The following is a 25,437-nucleotide window of genomic DNA, read 5'->3' on the forward strand; positions in this document are numbered from 1 at the left end:
CATGCATCAACAAAATTCAAAATCATTTTTAATTAAGGATCTACTCGGTGATTTAATAAATAATCGTCAGCAGCCCGATGACGGTAAGCATATTAGATTGAAGTAAGGTTTAGCTTAATTTTGTGGCGCCGACGGTCAACGATAGACAATAAGAAATGTAGCAGATACTAAGACATATTCTATGCTCTTCCCATTAAATGAATTGCATTCAATTTTATTCAGATGCTCTTCATATCTCAACATCGCTTACACTTTGCTGTACGAGATATAAATGCGTTCAACAAAGTAAAGTTAATTATGATCCGTAAAAATGCTTGCAGTGACTATATCTTTAACTAATCAATTGAATTAAAGATCGTGGCATTAGAAATCAATCAATTTTCTTATATATTTTGTACATTTTTTTTTTTTTTTTGACTTCCTCAACAGGAAGCTTCAAATGACTGTAAAAAAAAAAAATGCTTTTGTGGAAATTTTTAATAAAAATTTTTGTTTGAAAATTTTTCGAAATAAACTTCTGATTATTATTGCAAGAGGTCGAATAAAAACGTTATCAAAATCATCTCTATTATAAAAATTCTTCTTCTTCTTAAATCTTTTGAAAACACGATCTTAATTTTCTAGAAAATTTCGAAACAGTTAAGAGAGAATTTTTCAAAGTTCATTGAAGGCATTTGGCGAAAAAAGCTTGATAAGTTAATTAAAAGCAATAAAAATTGTCGCCAGTATTTAGTTTATATAAAGCTTTTTTAAAAAACATCATATATTTTCTTCCCTTTTATAAAATTAATTATCTACCATTCACTACGGGAGGGAGGAAAATATATGAAAAACGACATTACGCGTGTAACACATAGAGAGATTGGTAAAGAAATTAGCAAACTGATCAACATCACTCACTGCTGCCCATTTAATCAGCTAAGTTCCGTTGGCCGTCGGTCTTTAAAAAGATAAAAACTTAACCCAAACATTATTAGACCCATCCAAAGTTCCATAACAAACTTTTGACACAGTGCACAATACGAACAATGGTGCATAGAACTCTCGCAATCTCCTTAAGAAAAGTGACGTAAAATAAATTTCACTTTTTTTAGTCACCAGGACGTATGCACAGAAAATTAAGAAGACAAAAAAAGAAAACACAAACACACACACACACATATACACACACATACGCAATATAAAAGGCATTCGCAAATTTGCGATATATTCGCCATGTGAGACCACATTTCAAGCAATTTTGCTGGGACTCAAAGTAAACACAATTTCGAACTATTTCTTACCAGGTCGACACATAACCCCCCAGTCCGTTGAAAGCGGCTCGCGAGCCGCAACTGTCAAGCCTAAAGCAATATAAATCTCTTGCATGTTTGAAGTTTAAATGGAAAAGATGTCATATCTTCATTATACCCAAGTGAATGATGGATATTCAGCTCAAGTATCAAACTCAATGCCCTTCTCTGACTGCCTTCTAACTTTGAACGTTTCAATTGAACAATTTTTCCTAATGAGAATCGATCGTAGGGATAATGGCAAATTTGCTGACTTGGCCAAGGTTTGACGAGCTGGCCTCTTTATGCTCATGCTCTCATGCTATTCGTTGAAACTATAATTTTCATATGAAATTTTACTTACGTTACCACTCGGCCACTAAGCTAAGTTGCTACTCGCTACTTGGGAAACATTGATTTTTTAATCGAACGTAAATACTTTACGCTTTGAGTAATGTCCAGTTGTACATTTGTACCCACTATCGAGACGCGCGTACATCCTTTCATTTATGTAATGCTACGGAACGTGAATAAGATACGTAAATAGGATACGTAACAAATTTATATTCGGTTGCAATCGAATCTTATATCACCCGTCACCATTATACTAAAAATGACTAAAAAAGTCTTCAGACTCTAAGTCTATAGACTTTCGAAAATCGAGAAATCTATAGAATGTATTTGTTTGTGAATATCGCGCAGCAAATGCGAAAAGCAAAAGTGTTCACAGTTTTTGTGTGCGATTGGGTCAAATTTTTGTGCAAATAGGATTTGCGTGAACGATACACTCGTAAACGAATAGCAGAATTTTTACCACACATACTGCGTAGCTGGATGGCCGAACAGGCGGACATCTTTAGGGGCATTCCGAATTTGAAATTGGCCAAGAATTTACATATTTTATGGCGTTTTTAAAGCTTGTTGTGAAAAGTATTGAAAACAAAAATTAAATTTTGATACACTATGATATTGGGTAGGTGTGGTCAATTTTTTCCATATTCGTACAGGTGCTACAGTGTCGCCCATTGAATATGCGTTCAAAGTTTTTTAGATTTATATCTTGTACTGAGCAAAAAATCAATTTTTTATATCGTTTAGAAAGAAAGGTGTTCTCAGTTTACGTGATACGGTAGGCGTATGCTTCGACCGATTTGGCCAATTTTCAATACCAATCTACGAGCAAGAACTTTCAATTTGTTTGCTAAATTCGAAGTCGAAAGCTTCATTATTGCGGCAAAGAGAATATTTAAAACAGACATTACACAGGCGGAGAGATCGATCAAGAATTTCAAGCCGATCAAGGATATATATACTTTGTGGGGCCTTGTGGATTGAGCTCCATTCTGGATGGTGCACACGTTTTGTCCAAATCAATATATCCCCCCATCCTTGGGCGATGAGTATGAAATGCATATATATATATGTTTGTATATATCTTCTTGGTCTTCGCAAAATTATGGATAAATCTAACCTAAACTAAGTTTGAAAATGATCACAGCATATCACAAGAACGCTCAGAGAGCGCAATACTGTAATTAACCAAAAAAATTCTATTTATAGTCTCACGAAAAATATTGACTTGAAATGTGTTAGGGTTTGTTTAAGAGTTTAAAAAATAATTTCGATCGGTCCTTGGGGCCCGCCCCATATTTGGTAATGGTATTGGCTTATATCAGCAATGGCTATCGACTATTCCCATCAAAGCGTGCTCACAATATTTCTCTTACTTGTTAATGACAATCCAATGGACCATCAAACGATATCTTTTAATTTAGGCGATTAAGGAGAAACATAAAATTTTGCTATTTCGCCTAAAATTGTAAAAGAAATCTCTGAGTTTATATGACAATATAAGTTGACTGCTCCATCTGTTTGCTTAAAACCTAAATTAACACAAGAGATGCTGTAATCAAGACTCTCTCTTTCTCTCTCTCATTCTCTCTCTCTCTCTCTCTGCATATATTGTTTATTCAACTAAATGTTTTAGTTAAATGCTCGTCGTTAAGAAAGTAGGGAAAACGGCAATAATCTAAAACGTGTTTTGTCGTATGTGTCGAAATGTTTTCGTCGCTAAAGAATGAGAGAGCAGAGGTCGTTCTGAAACTCGCCACATATATTAACTTGAGTCAACCGGCAGTTGCGGCGTAAGAACAATCGGCTCACACTTACTGTAACGAAAAATTATATAACTTTTGTCTCTTTTGTCGCGATCAGGACACTGGATTTGTGAATTTTATGTTTAGCTGCTGGAAATGAAGAAAAACTTTTCAAATTGCGGTTTTGTACGGTAAAAGGCAAAACCAAGAGGTTACCGCCAACAAGCTACGAATAGATGAACGAATAGCCGAACATGGTCAAATCGAGTCTAATGCGAACATCTACACTTGAATGAAGCGAAAAGCGGACCCCATTTGTTTAACTATGTTCATAGAGTGCCTGACCGTCCCCTAATATCAAATTTGAACTTTTAATATCCACCCGTCTGATTGACCGCGTGGAAAATGCAATAATTATTCGTAAAGTACGAGTAGGGAAAAACTCAGCGCTCGTTTCACATTACTGTCGTCAGCTAACTCACTTTCAAGTTTAGTCTCAATTACCAGAAATCGAAACAGTGGAAAACTGCTCGCTAGCAATATGAAATACTTTGCATAATACTTTGGGTTATCGGTTGGTATGCTATGCTAAGGCATGTTTGCTATAATGGCGAGCAGGACTCTAATTTGTGATCAATTGAATAAATTGTGGGCGTGCAGGTAACGAATAACCAACAAGTGATTTCGGGCGCCGTTTATATTAATTTTTACACTAAACGTAAGAAACCAACCGGTTATCGTGTTTGTGGTTTTGATCCCATTTTTGTACTCGTCAGAGATACATTCATTTTGTCAAAACGTTTGCAACGCCCAGAAGGGAGCATCAAAGATCGCACAAAGTATATATATATAATGTTGGTCAGCATCAAATTCTAAATCGATTTAAGCATTTACCTCTGTGCGTCTATCTGTCTGCATATTATCTGTTGTGACCATTTTCCTAGCCGGGAACTCAAGCTATCGCCTTCGAATTTGACAGACACATTGCAAGTTTTTGCCCGTAGATTGGTTTTGAAAATTGGCCAAATCGGTCGAAGTACACGCCTACAGTAGCACGTAAACTGAGAACACCTTTGCTTTCCAAGCGAAGTTAAAAATTGGTTTTTTGCTCATTCGTCACAAACTATAACCGATAAGTCTACAAAACTCTGAACGCATATTCCATTGGCAATGCTGTTGTAGCATCTGTACAAATGCGGGAAAAATTGGATCAAAATTTAATATATTTTTTCAAAACCTTTACAAGGCGAAGAAACAAGCTTCAAAAACCCCATAAAGTACATAAATTTTCGGCCAGTTTCAAATTTGGAATGCACCTAAACATGTCCGTCTGTCCACCTGTCAGTTTTAGCAGCTGTGTAGTGTTTGTGGTAAACATTCTTGCAGTAGGGAAAATAAAAATATTACCTACAAGTTTGCAAAAGAATTTGGAATTGGCTTAAACTTTTCAAAGGACATGCCTACAACGCCCACATGCCTTAACCGTGATGGGTATAAACAATTCGGCCACGACCGAAAATAATTTTTTACTTACTTTTCTTTACTGCTAATTGAAGCTTTAGATAGTCTCGATAAATTCTTTTTTCTAGTAGATTGCGACCCGATAACTGCGAGTGGATAATGAATGGCAGATTGCTCGATATGGACATTTTCGCGAGCAATTTATATGTATGTGCAAATTACAAATGTATACAATCAAAAAAAGAAAAAAGTATGCGTCAAGCTTCTAATTTCTATTTCCGGTTTTGCGTAATTGAATGTGCTAAGAACGCGCTACTGCAAGATGGACGGAACAGTGAATTGGCAAAGTCAAGCAATGAGTTCTCTTCCGTCTATTTTTGGTTGCTTAAAATAGAAGAACAAATCTGAAAAGTGCAATTCTTTAATAATGCATGAGAAAATCCATAAAATGTATTTTTTGTGCTTATTTTTTTCGCGATAATTACGCTACATGAGGAAATGTCAAAAGCAATTGTCTAAGCCATCTAATAAATCAGTGCAGGGATAGTGCTAATCGGCCGTTTAACTGCTCACACGTACATCATTTTTTGCGATGCCTATGTTTATTTTTTTGTTTTTCTGAAAAACGATTTTTATATCCCAGGGATTGTTGTTATTGTATTCATGCAGACGTTTTAAGACTAAATATTGAACTTGAAAGAGTCCGACACTATTGATAGAGCCTTTATCGCAGAATCTTCGAACTCGTAAAGCACTTTAATGAGCGAATATTAAACAATGAATGAAGCAGAAAAAGTATATACGAAGTATTCATACCCTACATCACCTGTTCTACAGAGTATGTTAAGTTTGTGCGGACGTATGTAACACCGAGAAGAGCCTAAGTTAAACCCACCTCAATTAAGAATTATTTTCCAAACCAATCCAAATCTGCATGTATGCCTGTCCGTCTGTCTGTCTAACGTGATGAAATTTAGTCTACACGCGGATTAGTCCACTTCATTGACCACTCCCCCTATTCTGAAAAGTCAAGAGTGTATATGAAAAAAAAATGGCAATTTTCAAAATTTCTCACCAAAAGTGGCTAAGTATTAATATATTGTTATTCTAAATTGGTGTAAAAACTTTGGACGGGCTCGAGCAACTTTTTGAACAACTTCTCATATAAGCGTTCCTATGAAAACTGAAACTTTTTATGTTAAAATAATTGAATTTTCAAAATTTCATTGTGAAAATCGGCTCATAATTGACAAACAAATCTACTTTAACGAATTTGGGCCATTTTTTGGATACCGCCGCATATAAAGATTCTCATGACACTTAAGACCTTATATGCCAAAAAAGACTAATTGTTAACTGTGTAAAAAGATTAAGTGTACCTAATTTCAAACACACAATCGTCTAGCTCTTGGTTCCCTCCACATAAGATATCTCATGGGTAGTAACCTCTTTTGAAAAAGGCTTAATTTCTAATATTTTATGATGAAAATTAATTCGTAGTAGCGTTCCAGCAAAAAAATTAACGGTAGCGAATTTGCATCACATACATCTATATTTTTGGTCCTCGACACATATAGGCGGTATTACGAAACGCGAACTCTTATATGAAAAGCAAAGCTAACCTTTCAATATGCAGGCGTTCATAAAAATAATGTGTACTTTTTGGTGTATCATTATCAGAACGAGCAAATAACTGCCCTAGGCCATATGGTGTACGGTATTTAAGAGTCAGCGTTGTCCGGCTATAATGTCCTTACTTGCTTTGATAAGAATTGCATATCTTGACGATATATTTTTAGAATTAAACAAGCAAAAGCACTATTAGTGTTATGGGTCACAGCCTATCCTACGCCACCCTACAGTTATTCATATAATGAATTTTCAAAATAAAGCGTTATATGAGAAGTCGTAGAAAAACTGCTTCAATTCGAGCTAACTTAAATGGTATGCGTCTTTAAGTCGAAACACATCAGTGCAGCAAATTTCATCAAAATACCTAAAACATTGCGGCCTGTAGGCTGATGAATACAGAGAAACAAAAGGAACAAACGGGCAGATCGATATGATTAGCTTAACTCGACTCAGAAAGTAATTCTGCATCGAGCCGTAAAGCAAAAAGTGGATCTATCTCAAATCCCTTTGGATGCTGCATACCTCCGCACAGACTTAATGTATCCTTATATAATAAGTGGATATGCCGAATAAAAATATTTCTTTAATTATTTTCATCAATTTTAAGAGTACATATATATTAAAGACTCGACATTTACTATTCGTCTATACTGCCGAACCTTTAAAGTAGTGATTAAAAATATGAAAAATCAAAAAAATAAATAAAAAAAAAAAAAAACCACAGGATATAAACAAACCAATTAGCTAGAAGGACTATAAGGTACATATACCCTGAGTACAACGCAACTGTTAATAGCTCAACACTTAAATAAGACTATGGGAGTGATTGTATATATATATATATATATCTATATATACATATATATATACATAGAGAAAGAAAGAAACATCTGCGAGTACACAATAGCAAACAGATAGCCTCGGGCAAAGCTACATTTAAATGAAAACACAAACGAGATTCTGTGATTGAATGAATGGAGAGACACATGTTAACAACTTTATAAGCAATTTGTCACGTACAGAAGACGACAATAATAAACAGTCGTAAACAAGTTTGCAAGCAAATGATAAATTTTTACAATAACAACAAAAACCATTTTATTCAAAATATATATATATATATATATATATATATATGTAAATAGAAACGCGCACATATACGTGAATACATAACAATTAAACCTTATAATGTATCGCAAAGGAGCGAAGAAGACTTACTGATTAAGAAATTGAGGCAGATATAGAGAGGCGGTTGAGAGATAGACGTAATGAAAATGATAATGCAAGATGGTAAGCGAAAGGGCGAGATAGAGGGAGGAATAAGAGGAATAGAGAAAGAAAGAGTAAGACAATGCGAACGAGTAGATGAATGCGCGTTCTTGTAATTCCTATGATTCTTCTTGTGACTATTACCCTTAGGTTATGTTACAATTAGTGATGTTAATTAGCGTTTTATAATCGGGTTTAAGTGTAGAATAATTTCCACAAGAATTAAAAGACAAAAAATTTCTGAACACAATTGTAAATAATATGTATATACGGAGGTATGTATAATAAGTAATTACAACTATTTAAGAGATAAACGCAAGACAATTATGACACTTAACTTTCACCACGATGCCATTAAAGTGTTTTTAGAGAAAACTTTTTCAATTTAATATAATTTTTCTTTTTTTTAGAGAAAAAAAATAGAATCAAATAAAAAATTCAAATATATATGGAGAATCAATTGCTAAGACGTGACTTTTGCTAACTTCTACTCTTCTTAAAAAAAAAAAAAAAAAAGAAAAAGTCCTTAAGACAAAAACCCATACGAGACACTTGAGTGCGATTGTTAAATAATATGTACCTATGCATTAGGACATGTATATATGTACGCATAATATCAGAGACACGAAAAAAAGTCAAGATTTTACTCTCGAATATGATTTTTCAATAAACTTCAATTATTATATTTTTTCAGTTAAGCACTCACAAGCGTACCTATGTACATACGTGTTTCCTGCTTTAATGGGGTGAATATCTCCTCTGGCTGTTTCGTCGCTCCGCTGTATGGGGTTAAAAGTCACGCAGATCAACAAAAAATCTTTTGGCAAAGAGGACAATAGGATATCAAAATATATTGATGAAATAATAAAAAAGATAAACAAATTATAAAAAACAAAAAAAAAAAAAAAAAAAAAAAAAAAAAAAAAAAAAAAAAAAAAAAACAAACTTAAGGAAGCTATATAGCCGTATAAATGTATGCATTCCTCTTATGAGGCAAATTGATGACAAATTTTTATCTAGACTGCGGTCACGAAAGGTCAGTCAGAATCGCCTAAGAGATTTATCCAGAAGTTTCATGAAACAGTCTATAATTAAGCTTAGAGAACTTTTCAAAGAAGTCGTAAATTGCACTACGCCAAAGTATCCCAATGATCTCATCGAAGTGCAAACGCGTGCAAAAAATCACATTTGTAAGTTAGCATAGCATAGCTTTTTCTGTGTGAATCAAAGAAAATGATAAAGTGATAAAGGGGGAAGGGAGGGGCCAAACTTCATAACCTAAGTCGATAAATGTCAGAATGTAAAACATCCAAGCAAACCTAAATATTGCATTCGAATTGATCACGACATGTTTTGTAGAAAGAAATCACTGCTCCAGAACGTAGGTGACCGCGACTGAGGCGATTTAACTGAACATTAATAGAAAAACGGCCGCAATTAAGTATTTTGGCAAAGATAGAGAAAAATTTTCAAGGAAACTGAACGGGAGTGTGCTAGCTCATCTGCTATATTCGTCTGTCTGCTCACTTGTTTCAATGAATGGGCCATGAATTATTGCCCATAAGGACCCACTCTTACAACGTACAAGCTAGGTTTATGATTAGTGTTACAAGATGCGGCTATCAAGTCCGTGTTGGTGGGTTCAAATCCCACGTGCGGTACAGTTTACTTTCATCGTGGTTATGATGAATGCTTAGTCGGTAGAAACAGAGGACATTTACTGATTGGGTACACATCCCCTAGGCAGCGGCCACCATCTCCCTCTCTTTCTCTTCGCTTACTTCTTTCCGATCGTCGTCGTATTACACAAATAGGTGCGATCGCCTGAGTGATTAGTCTCACAATGAAAATTAACGAACAAAATACTTTTTTCGACGGCGAGCGGCATTGTAAGAGTGATCAAACGAAAGACAACCTTCACAAATATTATTCAAGTCCGAACGTTTTAGTTGAATTAGAATTGCTAAACCCTTTGCGATGATCAAGTTGATTTTACCTTAAGTTTTCGCGTAACTGATAATTGCCCTTGATAATCTGTTTTCAACATTAATGAATCTGTCGCACACACACACACACACACACACACCTGTTTTCGTACTTTACGATTGCTAAATATGAAGTTTGGAAATTTATGTTTATCTAAATGCCCCTTGCAAGCAAACATAGACGTCTTGAATAGATTAAATGCATGAGAACTGCCTCTTCTTTAATAGCACATAGAGCAATGGCAAATTCCTTAAGTGTTTATTTACAATAAGGTAAGATGACATGAGAGAGCAAAACCAACGTGAAGCGTTTCCGATCTTACGTCGTCATATAAGAACGCATACAAGCAAACGGACGGACAGACACGTGGAGATAGCTTAAATTTTATGAAAATCTCATTTCGATATTATTCGATATTAATATGAAACTTATGATGCGTATTTGTTGATCTCTCAATCTCACCATGATTCCATGCTAAAAAATCGAAAAGCACGTGGATGCAATGGTCAGAAGTTCATACAATTTATGCTTAAAAAGATTTTACGCAAAGAAAAACAAGTCTGATTACGAGGAGAGAAAGAGAAATAAGATTGGAAACACGTGTAGACCACAGATAGGACATTATATCTTTGAATGTGGAACACATGCCAGTTATAAATAAAACACAATTTGAGGTAAAGATTATTTTTAATGTTTTCTGATGATTTCCTATGAAATCAAGGAAAACAACAAAAACAACGACAGCAACATTGAAAGTCAGCCAAGTTAGACACTTGAAGGATAATAACGAGTTAGGGTTGAACATTTTTTCACACAAGCAGCATGTGCACATATGTGCTCGTCTTGCGAAGCGACGCCCACTTGATAATGCATTAACGTTTGAATTGTCTTTTAACAGCAACAGTTCAGAAGAGAGAACTTTTGCCATTGAGTGCCTTTCAATACATGATATATAGAAAATAATTTCAAAAAAAACTACATATAAATATATATATATGGATGTAATATATGGATATAATATATTTTCATTTTTTTGTTTTTTCATAATTTACTTAGTGGGAAGTTAAGCGTTTGCACGCGCTAGCACAACGGGTTGTTAAAAAGTTGAAATAATTTGTTATTTTTCGGCATTAGTGAGACTATTTATGAAGAATTTTTAATATATTATTTTTTAAAACAGATTCTGATCTATCGGACAACAATTCCGATATCGATATAGAAGATCGTTCTTCACTGGATTCGGAAGCTCTGAATTGCCATTTCTCCGGCCATCATCGTCAATTAGGCAATCAACATTTATTATATAACGCTAACGATTCTAGCCGAGACTCTAGCATTTTATTAAACGATAATGACCATCAAGCCGATGGATCGACGTTGAACTCAAATCCCAATAATAACGTTAATCATAATTTTATCGATCACAAAATGAGTTTAACGAAAAGTGGTCGCAAACCGAGACGAAGACGCACCGCTTTCACTCATGCTCAGTTGGCTTACTTAGAGCGAAAATTTCGTTGCCAGAAATATTTAAGTGTAGCCGATCGCAGCGATGTGGCTGAGACATTAAACTTATCCGAGACCCAAGTTAAAACCTGGTATCAAAATCGCAGGTAATCAGTTGCAACTATTCGCTCACTCTCACTTGCACTCTCACTCGCACCATGAAATGCTTCTTCTTCTTCTTCTTCTTCTTCTTAATTTTTTTATTGCAGAACTAAATGGAAACGTCAAAATCAACTTCGTTTGGAGCAGTTGCGCCATCAAGCCACTTTAGAGAAAGAGTTTGTGGGTGCTGGTGAAAACGGTACAAACGGTAATCCACTTACTTGTTGTCCGCCAGCCTTGACTTCGTTCAGTGCTGCCAATCCGTGCAATTTTTTAACTTCCGCCGCTGCTGCCGCTATATTTCGTAACGTCAGCTACGTTCACGGTTGCCCCATGTAAATTTTCCATTGACTTTTATTTCAAACTTCACAGAAGAGTCATTGTCAAGTTTCTCGCCTCTGTCCCTGTAAATATAGTTTAAGGTATTGTGCAATATTAACTTAATTTAAACAAACATGTATAAAAACATACTTTTAAAAGATTAAACAAAATGTGTTAAATAATAAAAATTAAATAAAATTAAAATTAAAAACGAAAAATTAACATTTTTCTTTTAATGCACTTATCCGCTCTCTTTTCACCATTTCTTCACCAATTATATGGACGCGAATCTGCGATTCGCATTCGGATTTATGCTTCGCTATTTTAGTTTCTATAGAATGCCGAATTGTTGGTTGCCTCTGCTTTCGTAAATCAAGCTTATGCATAGTCCAAAGTAACCCATTCTGAAAATATGCTCGATATATGTTTGTCTTTCCTTCTTGTTGTTGTTGCTGTTGTCGCTTTTGACCTAAAATATGATATTCGTTTTAGTCTCTAAAATAACCGTAAAGAAAGAATACGCTTCACATTTCTTCACCACTTTCTATTGGAATTTTCCCAGCAACGGCACCCACTCGCGCTCTGCAAATTTTCACTTTAAGCACTGTTTCAACCTAAAACCATATAAGAGTCATCCTACTCATGCGATGCAAATTCGCACGCAATAGTAGTAGTCTTTCGTACGGGACGTTTTTCAGTCAATTGCATTCGACATAAGCCTGGCATTAGACCTAGTGGTCGTTAATCATCACACGTTCAGAGACATAAAAAGAAAAACGAAACCAAGACAACAGTATTTTTCTTTGACACTTGATTTTTTTATACGATATCAATCAAGAATTTCGAACGGAGAGTTTACGTTTAGAACGGCATTTCCATTTTTCTTTGGCTTGTCATTCAATTATTCAAGTGAAATGTCTCTAGACCAAAAAAAACTTGCGTTCAACGACCTCTCACTTCACTCTTCGAAAAGCGCAAATATATATTCGATGCACGGGTCCGTGGACGATGGAAAAGTCCAAGTAGGAAATAAATCAAATCGTACGACTATGTCCCTTTGCATTTCCTTTATAAATATTCAACAATACTGTTATAAGCTTAAGACGAATTGGTGCTCTTTGATGTTTTTTGGCATCCTACGGTTCGTTCATCTTGGATTATCATAATCAGTTCAAAATGCATTCTTCCAAGCAAGTTTTTTTAATTTGATCAATCGCCCAGGGGATATACCTGATACGTGTAATACGATGGTGGCCAGAAATAAATGTGGAAAAGAACAGAGAGAGAGTGGCAATGGCCGCAGCCTGGAAAGCGTATGCACTCACTGTAGCTGCAACCATAATTAAACATTGTAGGCCGACTTGATAGTTCCACTTCTTAACTGCTTGACTATGCGATAGCCTTAGTCGTGTAACTTTAACGATACTAAGCGTATCAAGCCACACGCCATAGCGCGCTTGAAAAATCGAATAGACCCAATCTCCACCTGCGCAAGCGATTTTTGAAGGGATTTATGGCAGATGACAACAAATCTGAAACATGCGACTATAAACAGATCGTGGCCAAATATGAATGATGTGATCGCAATGATAGCAAAGCCCGGATTGATAACACCTGAGGCGAGGCTGTATGTTTTTGTTACAGTTATGGCGCGTAAAGCGTGCAATGCGAATAAACGTTGCAGAATTGATTAATAACATCGCAACAAGGCCAGAACTGGTAAAGATTTTGGGAAGTCGTGACTGGAAAATTTTCACTGATTTCGTGTCCCGTATAGCACAGAGCTTGCCTTCTCCGAGAATAGCTTGCTTCCTTTTCTGCAAAACCCTCTTAATATTGTCAAGATGTCTACGAAAATGTCTTGATTCCGTTTTTCGCCCAGAAATTCCAGAAGCTTTGACTTAATATGCGCTTAAGGTATACTAGGTTACTACAGTCTATATATTCACTGCGTCTGCTATGTGCGAGATTAGCAAAAACGTTTTGCGAATTTCGTGCAATTACTTGCGGCCGTACTTATTGTACTTTCATATCAAGGTGACTGTTGATCGCTTATGGAAGCTCTCTGAAAAAATATTGGATCTTTCAAATTTTAGAGCAACAAAGGCAATTTTGTTTGCCTTGTTCTTGCTTGTAAAGCTCATAACATATTTTCCCTATCATCTCGGCAAACGGAAAATGAACCGTCGCAACCCGGCATTGCATTAATATTTCAATTTAAAAAAGAAATGAAAAAAGCGAAAAAAAACAAAAAAAAAAAAAAAATCTTTTCAAAATGGCCGACACTGTGTATTCATTTTATTTTATATAAATTCTACCAATTAATTTTTTTTATTCAAAAAGAGGTGCCTTTACGTGATAGAATGCAGGGGGCGACGAAAGGACGACCCGGTAAAAAGCATGGAAAATGTGAAACCATTAAATGTTCTGAACAAAAAATAACAACCTGCACTTGAGCTTTATTACGATTAAAAAATTATTTCATCCGTTAACAAAAATAAATTCTCTGTGTAATAAAAACCGCACAGAGACGAGAAACAGAAACGAAAAATGAGGGAAAAAATGTTTTTGCAATTTATACAATACTTGAAAAATGGAATGTGAAAAAATGAGGATGTGAATGAAAAAAAGAATCCCGTTATTGCATTTTATTAAAAAAGTTTTCTCTTTTCATAAATGTACGCTTCGTGCAAAGCGAGACAGGCGCCGCAACGGAGGGGAATATGAGTTGTTGGCGTTGGTTAGACAAGAAGTGAAGAAGATGAAATATATATGAGAGATAACAATATGGTTGACTGCAGTGGGTTAGCCAACCGGAAAACAAGCAACACAATCTCTTTTTACTTGATTTTTCAATAGGTACATAATAGGTTATGATGACGACGGCGAGGGTAGGTGGCTGAAAAAGCACAGGTAGAGTGAGTGAATTGTAAGTTCCTAGCATATTGACAACGCGCCAGGGAAGGGAGTGCTCATAGAATAGAGATACCATAGTACGATATCAGGAAATTTTTCACTTTTCAAAAATTAATCGTCCGATTCGAGATCACTGCTAATTAATTTTAATCTTAAATCCCATCTCCTACAAAACCATACTCGTATGCGTATCGGATATGACAACGCATAGACAACCCGACAAACTAGTATTGGATCGAAAGTAATCGCGTTTTGAAAATGATCTCAAATTCTAAAGAAAGATTTACTGAAAAAGTTCATAACATTTATCGTAGTAATGTTCTAGTCGAACCAGCAGCACGTAAATGGTTTGCTCGTTTTCGTTCTGCAAGTGGGAAAGTGCGATTTACGATTGATCTTCAGGATGGATAAGAGTGCAGAAATGATGACAAAGCCCGAATTGTTTTGCTTTGCAGTATAGTGATATCGAAGGAGAATCGGACGCTTTGAGTATCAAGGTCAAACGACCGAATCTACTCTACACTGTCAACAAGTAATGCGGTTAAAGCGTGCAATTGCGGTCAAGCTATGGGAATTAATTGCCCGAGAAAAGTCGCAATTATCGCCTCGATCTTGGTACTGTCCGGCCAGCATTGGTTTCGGTCCCTCTAGAACCCTATTTTACATAAATGTTACGAAGCCGATTTTTCAGAATGTGGCTGCGCAAATCACTTGATTCACTTTCTCGTTGAGACTGCCGTCGTACAGTGTAGACATAATGGAAAAAATGTAAAACGGTTATCTACCGATCAAAACGGGACCTACGCGTATGCTTTAAGCAAATTGATATCAAATGTAGGAAAAATGTGCTTGATTCCTGGTTCAATATTATCATAATACAATTTCAGCTGATAAACGCTTGCACGTAACTACAGCACAGGTCAATTGTATATACATTCTTCACTTCAAAATTCCAGAATATGGTAAAATTCTTATAATGCGAAGGTTTTGAATAAAAATTCGAAATTTTTTTTATACCGAAAGTTTTTGAGTTATTCACGAGATATACAATGTAACTCGCAATCTATAATAAACATATATAAACGAGATGATCCGGCGATTCTCGGTAAAAATTTCGAAAAAATCTACTTCAATGCCTCCAATTGGGCAATGAAAGGGCTTTAAAAGTGTTATTAGCTTTGACATAAGCTTTCCCGTAAGGCGCTTCGTCCGAACCATTAGTTTTGTGTACACGCCATCATACATTTTCATTCCCAGATTCGAGTACTGGCGGTGCACAACAGCATATTCGCATCGTATCCCATCGTATATATCCCGTTTAATTTTCCCTCCTGTTTTGCTTTTCGCGGAAACGTGAAAAACTTTTTGATTTGAAATTTCGAAATTTACTCGTTTTCCAGTCATCGAAGATACGGCCATCAATTGGTGTTGTTTAACAGTTAAATTGCTAAACTGCGTATTCGAGTCAATATTCTGGATGGAATCTCTCTTCGGAACACTAAAATGAAGCGAAGAAAAGTATCTGAAATTTGAAATTTCAAAAAAAATAAACAAGCTTTGGCAATCCTGTCCACACTTTATAACCGTTTTCAGCGAGCTTTTCATGCATATTTAAACCCCGTTACAGCAAATAAATATACAAAACTACAACCAACCCACTCATCGTGAAAAACTCCATATAATGCGAATTTAATACTGAATGCGGCTGTAGTTTGTTGCTGAGGAAAAAAATGGCAGCAGTATTGTTGATGCCAAAGATAAAAGAGTAAAGAAATTATTCCCCATTTAAACGTTAAATATACGAGATGCAATGAATAGCGAAAATATGGTGGACGAAGGGTGGAGTGGAGTGGAGCGAAAGAGATGTAAATATGAGAATATAAATAACAAGTTTTTGCACAACGCTAATTAAAAGATGCTTCAAATCATGAATAATATATGTATGTACATGAATGATGATGACGACGATAATGATAATGATAATAATAATAATAATAATAATAATAATAATAATAATAGTAACAACAATAATAATAATAATAATAATAATGATAATAATAATGAAGAAGATGGGGAGGAGGATGACGATAATAATAATAATGATAAAGATGAATGCAGAATGCAGAGAAACGAATAAAAAAGTAAAATTTATAACGATTTGATTCAATGGTTATAGAAAAAGGAAATCTGTGAATAGAAAATATTTAAAATGTATATAAAAATTAATAAGCATAAAATTGTATGAAAAAAAAAAGAAAAGAGGGACAAAAAAAGGGAAAAAGAGATATGCAGGTTTTTTTTTTTTGCTTTTCTTAATGGCACAAAATAGCAGAAAGCAAAACGAAAAAAAACAAAAAAAGAATTCAAATATTAAATAGAAATGAAACTGAAAAGAAGTCATGTTCCAGATTTCTGCTTCAAAGGTTAAAAACAATTTACAACATTTTTCCAAACGGAATCATAACAAAGATTTTTAACTTTTTATATAATAAACGCCCTCTCTTATGTGACTGCTTCTCTTTACATAAATTTATATACAGATAGAGTGTATGTATATATGGGTATGCGTATGCGTATGCGTATGCGTATAAAAATGTATATATGCGAGTCTGCTCTGCCTACTCATGCCAATCGTTAACAAGCCATGAGGAAAAAATCAACGATGCCTAACATCAAGTGGGCATACCACCACAAATGTACGGCAGTAGTAACAACTAAAGATATATGAAAAGTTCTTACATTATACGTTCGCTCTCCGTCCCCACTTCGGTTCACTCTTCACCAGCTCGGAGTGTTTTAACAATTATAACTTTATGCACAACGACACGAAATCCTTTTAGTTTTCACCACCGTTATAAACTTTATTACCAGTATCTTCAGTGTACAAGTGTTAAACCCAAGCATAAATGCACACCCACATGTATACGCACACTGAAGCTTACACATTAATAGTCCTATATTTAAATGAAATTTGTAAACAATATCAGTTATAAGAACAAATAAGAGAGTGGAAAAGGGAAAGAGAGATAGAAAGATGGATAGTTGACGGTTGATAAGCTGAAGAATCCTTGCATAGCAAAAGTCAAATGCGATGAGCATGGCATTGTTGAGTGCATAATGAAACTCATTATTTGTTGCGAAAAAAAAAAAACAACAACAACAACAAAACGAAATTACTTCCGATATTGTAACCTGCGATCTCTTTGAGTCGGCACTCCTTCTTTGGGAAATTTTCATGCCTATTACGCAAGAGCTATTGCCGGACATGTATAATATTTTTTTCGCAATGAATCGAAATTTATGCCATTTTTTTTTCCACGACGGGACTATGTATGTGAGTTGCCAAAAGTTCTAAGGAACTCACAAAGAAACAACCGGTAAATGTGTGTTCTACGTATTTGCTCGACGAACTATGTGGCATTTACATAAGAAATCAAATGAATTGAAAAACTGTCTAGGAAGCAAAACACCTGTGCTGCCATATCGATCCAATTTACAGTCTAATAATTTGTCCAGCTGAAGCTGGTTTATCCACAAGGAAATGACTCTCACTCTCTCTCTCTCTCTCTCTCTCTCTCTCTCTCTCTCTCTCTCTCTTTTCATTCATTCCTTGTGAGTTCCAGTGAGTGAAGAAGCCATTGAAACAGCTTATTCAGTGGTACACTTATTGCCAGGAATTGAGCAGGGGTAGATTAATTGGACAAGTAAACAAGTTTTCTGCTTGTTGCGTGAAAAGATTACGTTTTAGTAGAATTTGCCAATCGGTTTTGTAAACGGTTTCAATGTTCCGTAAATTTCGTTAAGGGACCGAATACCTCCCCAACAGTTATTCAGGATTTTAACTTATTGTAACTTTTTCGCAAAGTCTACATATTCGGCAGGACGCGTCGTGCCTTTTGACCTCCTGTATTTGAACTGTAATAAAACTATTGCCGTCACCCTACATATCTATCATATGAATATTCATGACATCACAGGGAACGCGTCATCTTTGAAGGAAATTAATACTTCGCCTAGCTGCGATAAATACATCTAGCGTTTCATCATAAGTTTAGAATGAAGGAATAGCAAAAAATTTTGAAGAATTTGTGGAAAAATTCAAATCGGTGTGTTAAGTTCATAATCTGCCCAAGTCACTAAGGCACGTAAGGGTCGAGAGAGACGATAATACGAGATACTCAGGACTTGTGCAGGCAAAGTTAGGCAGCACCTATCTAAAAAATATATAAGAAATGATATTAAGTGAAAAACAGGAAGTAACAAGAAGGACATCAAGCATGACGAATGCTTCAATTTTGTCATCACACAACACATTTTTAGCGATAAGATCCACCTACTGATCAGTTACGTAAATAAATTTGTTTCGCCGCTTTGCTCGAAACATTCAAAAACTGCCTGATACATAGAACTATCAATGGCGATTGCGTTCATCTCATGCTGATCGTATGGAATAATTTCGAGACGAATTACAAAAATTGAATTGAATTTTGCAACGACGACTTTAGAAGAGGAGACGAGTGCTAAGGAAAGATCTGCTGTACTGAAGGGCGTCTTTAGTGAATAAAAGCGCGCGTAGATCGAGAAATACTTTAATAAACAGATTCAAATGTTAATTTGTTAACTATGCAATGAAGCTGATGAATGTTAAAAAAAGGCAAATACTATTTAAAATTTAAACCAAAAAACCCGGGCACCTCATTACTTATTAGCCCATGGTACATACATCATTCGATGCTCAAGATAGACTTTAATATAAACTTTTACAAATTGACGGAAGTATCAGCAAACATTTCCCCACAAATAGTCAAAATCGAATCAACAAATTGAACTTCTCAAAGTACACTTTTGACCCCGTATAGTATTGGGCCTTGTTTGAGTTTGAAAGAGACCACCAGCGATAGACAAAATGAAATCTAATTTCTCTCTAAAGATTGGAAAAAATCGCACACACTCAGCTAACATTATATGATATCAGCATTTCATATTCCTGGAGTAGCTGTTGAGATAAGGACGGTGTGCCCACAGAGGAATACATTAGATATTTGCAAGTAATTTAATCAGCGACATCTATTGGTGAAAATGATAGAGTAATGCGAACAATCAATGTACGCGATTAAATTCGATAATTTTGCTCTTCCTCTACGTAGAGTAACAGTTTCAGTCAATCCATTTAATATTGTTAAGTTATTCGATGTATATATATATATATAGATATAGATGCGCATCACGGAATACTTCAATTCATCAGTTTTATTATTCAGTTTGAGGAAATCTGCTGCCGAAGTCCATCAAACACTGTTAGAAGGTTAAGGCAACGCTACTCGATCGACTGAAAACGATATTTCGAATCGTTTCAATATCGCAGTTCTATCGCATGTCCAGCAAAAAAAGAAGAACTTTCTGTGACGTGTGTAACTGACAATGAAAAATGGATCCATTACGACAATTCTAAGTGGAAAAAGTCATGGATTAGTCCAGGAGAGACACAGAAATCGAATATTTATGACCACAAAGTTTTGCTGTGTGCATGGAGGGATAAGCAAAATGTAGTGTGTTGTAGGGTACGAGCTGCTCAAATCGAATGAAACTGTCAGTGCAGATGTCTAGCGACATTAGTTGAACAACTTGAACGATGTATTGTTGCAAAAGGACAACTAATAGCGGTTAACAGACGTCAAGTCGTCCTCTTGCATAGCAACCCTCGGTCACACGTTACAGAGAGCTGTTAAGAAAAAGCTGTTGCAGTTCAAACCGAAACTTCTGCCAAACCCAAGGTACTCCACAGATGTGGCGCCTTCTGATTACCACTTGTTCAGATCAATGCAGCATGGCTTGGCTGACACGCGGTTCCACAAATTTGATGAAGTGCGAAAATGAATCGCTGACTGGATCGTTGCCAAACCAATATCGTGCTTTCGACACGGGATCGTCATGTTGCCAGGAAGAGAGGAAAAAGTTTCCGAAAAAGACGGACCACATTTTCATTAATACGTATTGCATCATATTGTCGCAATAAACGCGTTTTTCAAATGAAAAAATGATCAAAATGCATGCAAGCATTTTGATCAAATTTTGCACAAAGTACAACGAAAGTAGAGAATTCGTTTGTCTGCAAGACTAAGTATATTCTACGGACGATCCTAGAGAACCTGCATAAAAATAGAAAACATTGGCCGCGGTGCGGTCATTCAATGTTTCCTTTTTCCTTTTTCGTTTTTTTTTTTTTCCTTTTTTGAAGGCGTCGGTGGAGCGTATAAAAGATTCGATGACAGTCGAATAAAATTTTCTTACTTTAGGCGGACCGGAGTATGCGTAGAGAAGAACATCAAATGCGCGAAGCAAAAATATCGATTGGATTTTCGAATCGATCCGGACTTCGACTACCAATTGCGTGAAAGAAATGTAAAAAACTCGGAAAGCTTTCCCCGATTTTGGACAGGTTAGTTTAGTTTTAATTTATTTAGAATTAAACATTTATGATCATTCTGATTATTAAAAGTAGGATGGGCGCAAGCAACTAAGACTATCGGCTCATCATATTTTTCTTGTTGATATTAGGTTCTCCCGGTATTTTCAATATGGCCAGAGGGTTAGACGTTCCAAAAACTAATCTTCGAATATTAGAAAGATTTTCGCATTTAAAAAGTGTATGTTTAACCGTAAGATTTTGCCAATAATCGCTGATCGGGGAAGTGATTTTTCCAATGTTGACTGGATATAGAGGTGGAACGAAGGGTTAGAATTAATATGCGAGTAATGCCGATTCATTTCGCCGATTTTCTCCTTAATTTTTTGCTTAATGCATTAAACGTGCGGAAGCTGGGGATTTGGCCACTGAGTCTGCTCGCTCATTTCCCAAGAGACCAGTTGGTGGCCAAGAAATTTTAATTTAATCTCCATATGTGGCAATAGTATTCCTCACTTAGTTAATAGTGTTCCAATTCGAATTTAAGGGGTTACGAATAGATCTCATGACCGACTAATTATCTGCGATAATAACGGCTGTCAGTTCGGCTTTGCAAGCAAAGTTTTTGACGCAAAAAAAAAGCTCTAGCTTCAGTTGCAAATGTGGACGCACTCCCTCCGTCCCTGTGACCTCTGGTACTAGATTGAGATGGGATAGGTGATCACTCTTAGGACCCTATATAATTAAACATTTAGCGAATGAATTAAGAATTAAAAAAAGAAAAACAAATAATACAATGCAGCAGTTAGATTCCAAGCGAATTAACATATATATACACTTGTTTAACATTTAATTTCAGGAATTATGTATGCATTAAGAGTATGAGTAATGCGGAGTCTCTTCAGCCGTGTCACGTCGAAGCTAAGACCATATTATGCATGCTAAAGTGTCTTACTTCAGCTTTGTCTTTCAAGGAATCGAAAATGTGTAAATGCGTAAAATGTGTTTGCTCACAAACCAAGGAGCGTTTGTGATTAGTTGTGCAGTCAACACCATCTGTGATGCAGTTCCTTTACTCTTAGATTATAAGCTATTGAAAGCATTGTCCATAGGATCCTTCAACAAAGCGTGTCATTTTGGAACAAGCGGAAATCAGAATAAAGGCGTTAGCTTCGCGGTGACATTTTTATTTTTATCCAACGTGCGCACTCTAATGGAATCAAATATTGGCCAAATAGCAATAATGCATTGCTGAACGGAAAAACTTTAGAAAAAACAAATGAACTCATAATAGTCGGGCTGGGCCACAATCCACTACATTGTCCAAGACAATTCTTATGCCTGCCAGAGACGACAAAAATTATATCCAGTTTATATATGAACTTACTATTATGCAATTTGTATATAAAAATTGGACCTCTTTGTTGACCTTTTTTAAGATATTCAAAAATTAAGATACATATAAAAGCTCAGCAGAGTTTTTTTTTTTTTATCAGATTACTATCATGGATCAATTTTTATCGTAGAATATTAAAACATAGGCATTTCTGTCTTTAGAAACAGTATCCAAAAATAGGCGTACTCGGTCAAATTAAATGGGTCAGTTTTCATCATAACATATTAAAACTCGAACTTTTCTGCCTTATAAAGAATCAATTTTCATGCAAATCCTTATAGAGCGTAGGATCCAAAAAATAGGCCGGGATGGTCCAAATTTGGTGCAGTTAATTTTTTTTATCTTAAATTACTACTGCGTTCTGCGTGTTACGTGCCTTACGTGCCACGTTACCTTAATATATTTTGTACCACAAACGAGGTACACTATAAAAAACACACACAACAACAATTACCTTTTTGGACAGGAGCTGGACAAATACATGTTCAAGTATCATTCATAGTATTCCATGCGAAAGTAAGCCAATTTGCTGCTTGACGACCAAAAGCAGAAAGAAGTTGGTAATGCTTTATCAATGTTTTATGAGTAATGCCACGAAGCTAATGATTTTATGGGACATTCTGTTAACTGACTTTGAGAATCAATCAGAGTCACCTGCAAGCGACCATAACTCCGGAATGCAATTTCATCTTGTGCTAGTCTCTTGATGTTGTGATAGTCAAGAAGACTATGCCTACCGTATTCTGGAGTAAAGACGCAACTATGCACATTCGGTATTCTTGAAGATACAGATGATCAATCTAATTTGTATTTAATTTTTAAGGTTCTGTCACGCAACGAAAAACACACATATTTGCGTAATGATTACAATGAATGGAGGAACTACTGTGCGGTGTGCTGACTTATTCATAAGGTTTGCAAGCATAAGGAAAGCTAAGTGAAGTTTCTCAATACAAAACTAATTACGGTAGACGTCCTGAGGTGGTAGATTCATTTCTCCTAACAATGCCTTTTTGGGGAGGTAAAAGATGACAGATAAACCTTATCTCATTCGCTTTTTCATGACAAGAAGTAAAAGCACAGGGCACCAAAGATTTTAATGGTAGCGCATACGCGAGATTTGGCCCCAGCCGAACAAAACTTTCTTTCTCTTGATATTCTTCTTTCTTTGTACTATGGACCAATCACTCAGAACATGTGACGGTCAGAAAGAAGCGAGAAAAAAGAAAGAGATAGGCAATTGCTGGCCGCAGCCTAATGGGTGTATACCGAATCGGTGAATATTATACCTATTATACCGATTAAGCACTTAACTAAAGCAAAGACCAAAATAAACTCTAGCGCCCCTGACATTCGAACCCGCGAACATTGACTTGTTAGCCACAAATATTATTTCATTATATTATTTTATTTTACTTTTAAGCTATCAATTTATTCATTCATATGATGCAATCGCTATAGCCATATTTTAAATAAAAATAATTCGCCACCTGTTCACTTAGGTAGAATAATTGATCAGTTTTGTCGTGTTTTTCATACCTTTGCCCGATAATAAGCAGAAGGACTTGACGCTAGATATAATTATTGTAATTAAATATATTCAATATATTGCATGCGAGCGCAAAGTTTTTCTCCCTGCTACTTTTTAAACGATTTATTTTCTAAACCTTAAAAAACCTTTTCAATCCACAGATCGAAGTACTTTGCCGTTCATAAGAAATAACCAAAGACAAAACAAAACGATTAAAGTGAGGTCAATCGTACAGGAGAGCAAATGTAAAAAAAATCACTTTAAACTTTGCGTCAACTTTTATTTGCTGTCTACTTTAAACAACAAAGACCATTGAAATATTTAAAGTAAGTTGACGAGATCGATCTAATCGATCGTAGATGTTAGTAAAAAAGCGAGCATACAAACTGCTCAGGAGACTAAAGCTAAAAGCACAAGACTCAGAAATTAAAACAAATTTATAGGAAGGAAACGTCCTACAGCGTCCTAAGGAAAACCATGCAAGTAAAAACCATGCAAGTAATTAAATTAGTTCTTATATTCGGGCATAGTGAACAGGAACTTGCAGTAAGGCGTTGTTAAGTAACACATCTGAAACAGCTAAGAACTGCTTAACATAGCCTTGCAACTCTTCACCCCTGACGTCGTGTACATTTTTAGAAAAGAAAAGACCAACTTTTCGAAATTTGGAAAACATTGCATCCGTTAGTTGTGTATTCACGGTATATAAAAACTAATTTTCCCCACTCTTAACGCCCGTAAGCAAGACATTGTCTCTAACGATTAAAGAAAACCTAACAAGCTCTGCGAAATTTTAAGTCTTATAATGAATTCATTTGAAATCTCTTCTTTCCATAGGACATGTCCTTCACGTAATCAATCTAACGTACGTAAGAAATGTTGAAATATAACAAAATAAAGAAAAGGGAATTATTGAAAAATGTTTTTTCAAATTTTTTTTTTTGTAAACGACTCGTTTTGGTTGAATTTTTCGAAAACCAATTATGTTCTGTTATATTCAAATGAAGAAATAATTGATATCCTTTTCGATTATATGCATTTCGGCGCGTAATTTAAAAAAAAAAATTCTTCACAAAATGCACAACTTGTGATGGTTGATATACGTATACTCTCTTCATAGCTCAAAAGAATAAAAAAAAAATTTTTTAAAATGGTATGCTGAGGGTGGGAGTAAAAGCCAACGACTCAAGTAGAGACAACAGAACATCAAGTTGTTAATCTTTTCATGTTTATGAATAATTAAAAAAAATTTACTTTAGTCGTAAGTCTAAGAGAGAAAAGTGCAACAACACAAGACAAACATCTCGTCAGAAAATAAGTTTTCACAAATGGGGAGACAAAGCTGACTGACTGACTGACTGACTGACTGACTAACTGGCTGACTGACTCTCCATTCACCACAACATTCATACATAAATTTAGAGCTCGTTAGCATAAAACAGATTCTTTGCTCACTTTTTTTTTTTAATACAACGTGCAACTCAGCATACAATATTATACTTATTTAAATAAGAACGAAAAAAAAAAAAAAAAAAAAAAAAAAA

General features: G+C 35.4%; 1 protein-coding gene across 1 annotated transcript; it reads left to right on the top strand.

Moving 5' to 3' along the window:
• Positions 1-11,662, top strand: LOC119644548 (homeobox protein B-H2). The gene is made up of 3 exons (XM_038044119.1): positions 1-83; positions 10,896-11,328; positions 11,431-11,662. The coding sequence occupies exons 1-3, from the start codon at positions 2-4 to the stop codon at positions 11,660-11,662; spliced, it is 747 nt and encodes a 248-aa protein (XP_037900047.1). The 5' UTR covers position 1.
• The last annotated feature ends 13,775 nt before the right edge of the window (positions 11,663-25,437 follow it).

This window comes from Glossina fuscipes, unplaced genomic scaffold (assembly GCF_014805625.2).
Source record: "Glossina fuscipes isolate IAEA_lab_2018 unplaced genomic scaffold, Yale_Gfus_2 0, whole genome shotgun sequence".
Lineage (NCBI taxonomy): Eukaryota > Metazoa > Arthropoda > Insecta > Diptera > Glossinidae > Glossina > Glossina fuscipes.

What these genes read in the sequence shown, in the direction of transcription:
- LOC119644548 (XM_038044119.1), top strand. Translation starts at nt 2, where the DNA reads ATGCATCAACAAAATTCAAAATCATTTTTAATTAAGGATCTACTCGGT. An exon ending in TCGTCAGCAGCCCGATGACG is followed by an intron (nt 84 to 10,895) that starts GTAAGCATATTA and finishes TTTTTAAAACAG; the next exon opens with ATTCTGATCTATCGGACAAC. An exon ending in ACCTGGTATCAAAATCGCAG is followed by an intron (nt 11,329 to 11,430) that starts GTAATCAGTTGC and finishes TTTTTATTGCAG; the next exon opens with AACTAAATGGAAACGTCAAA.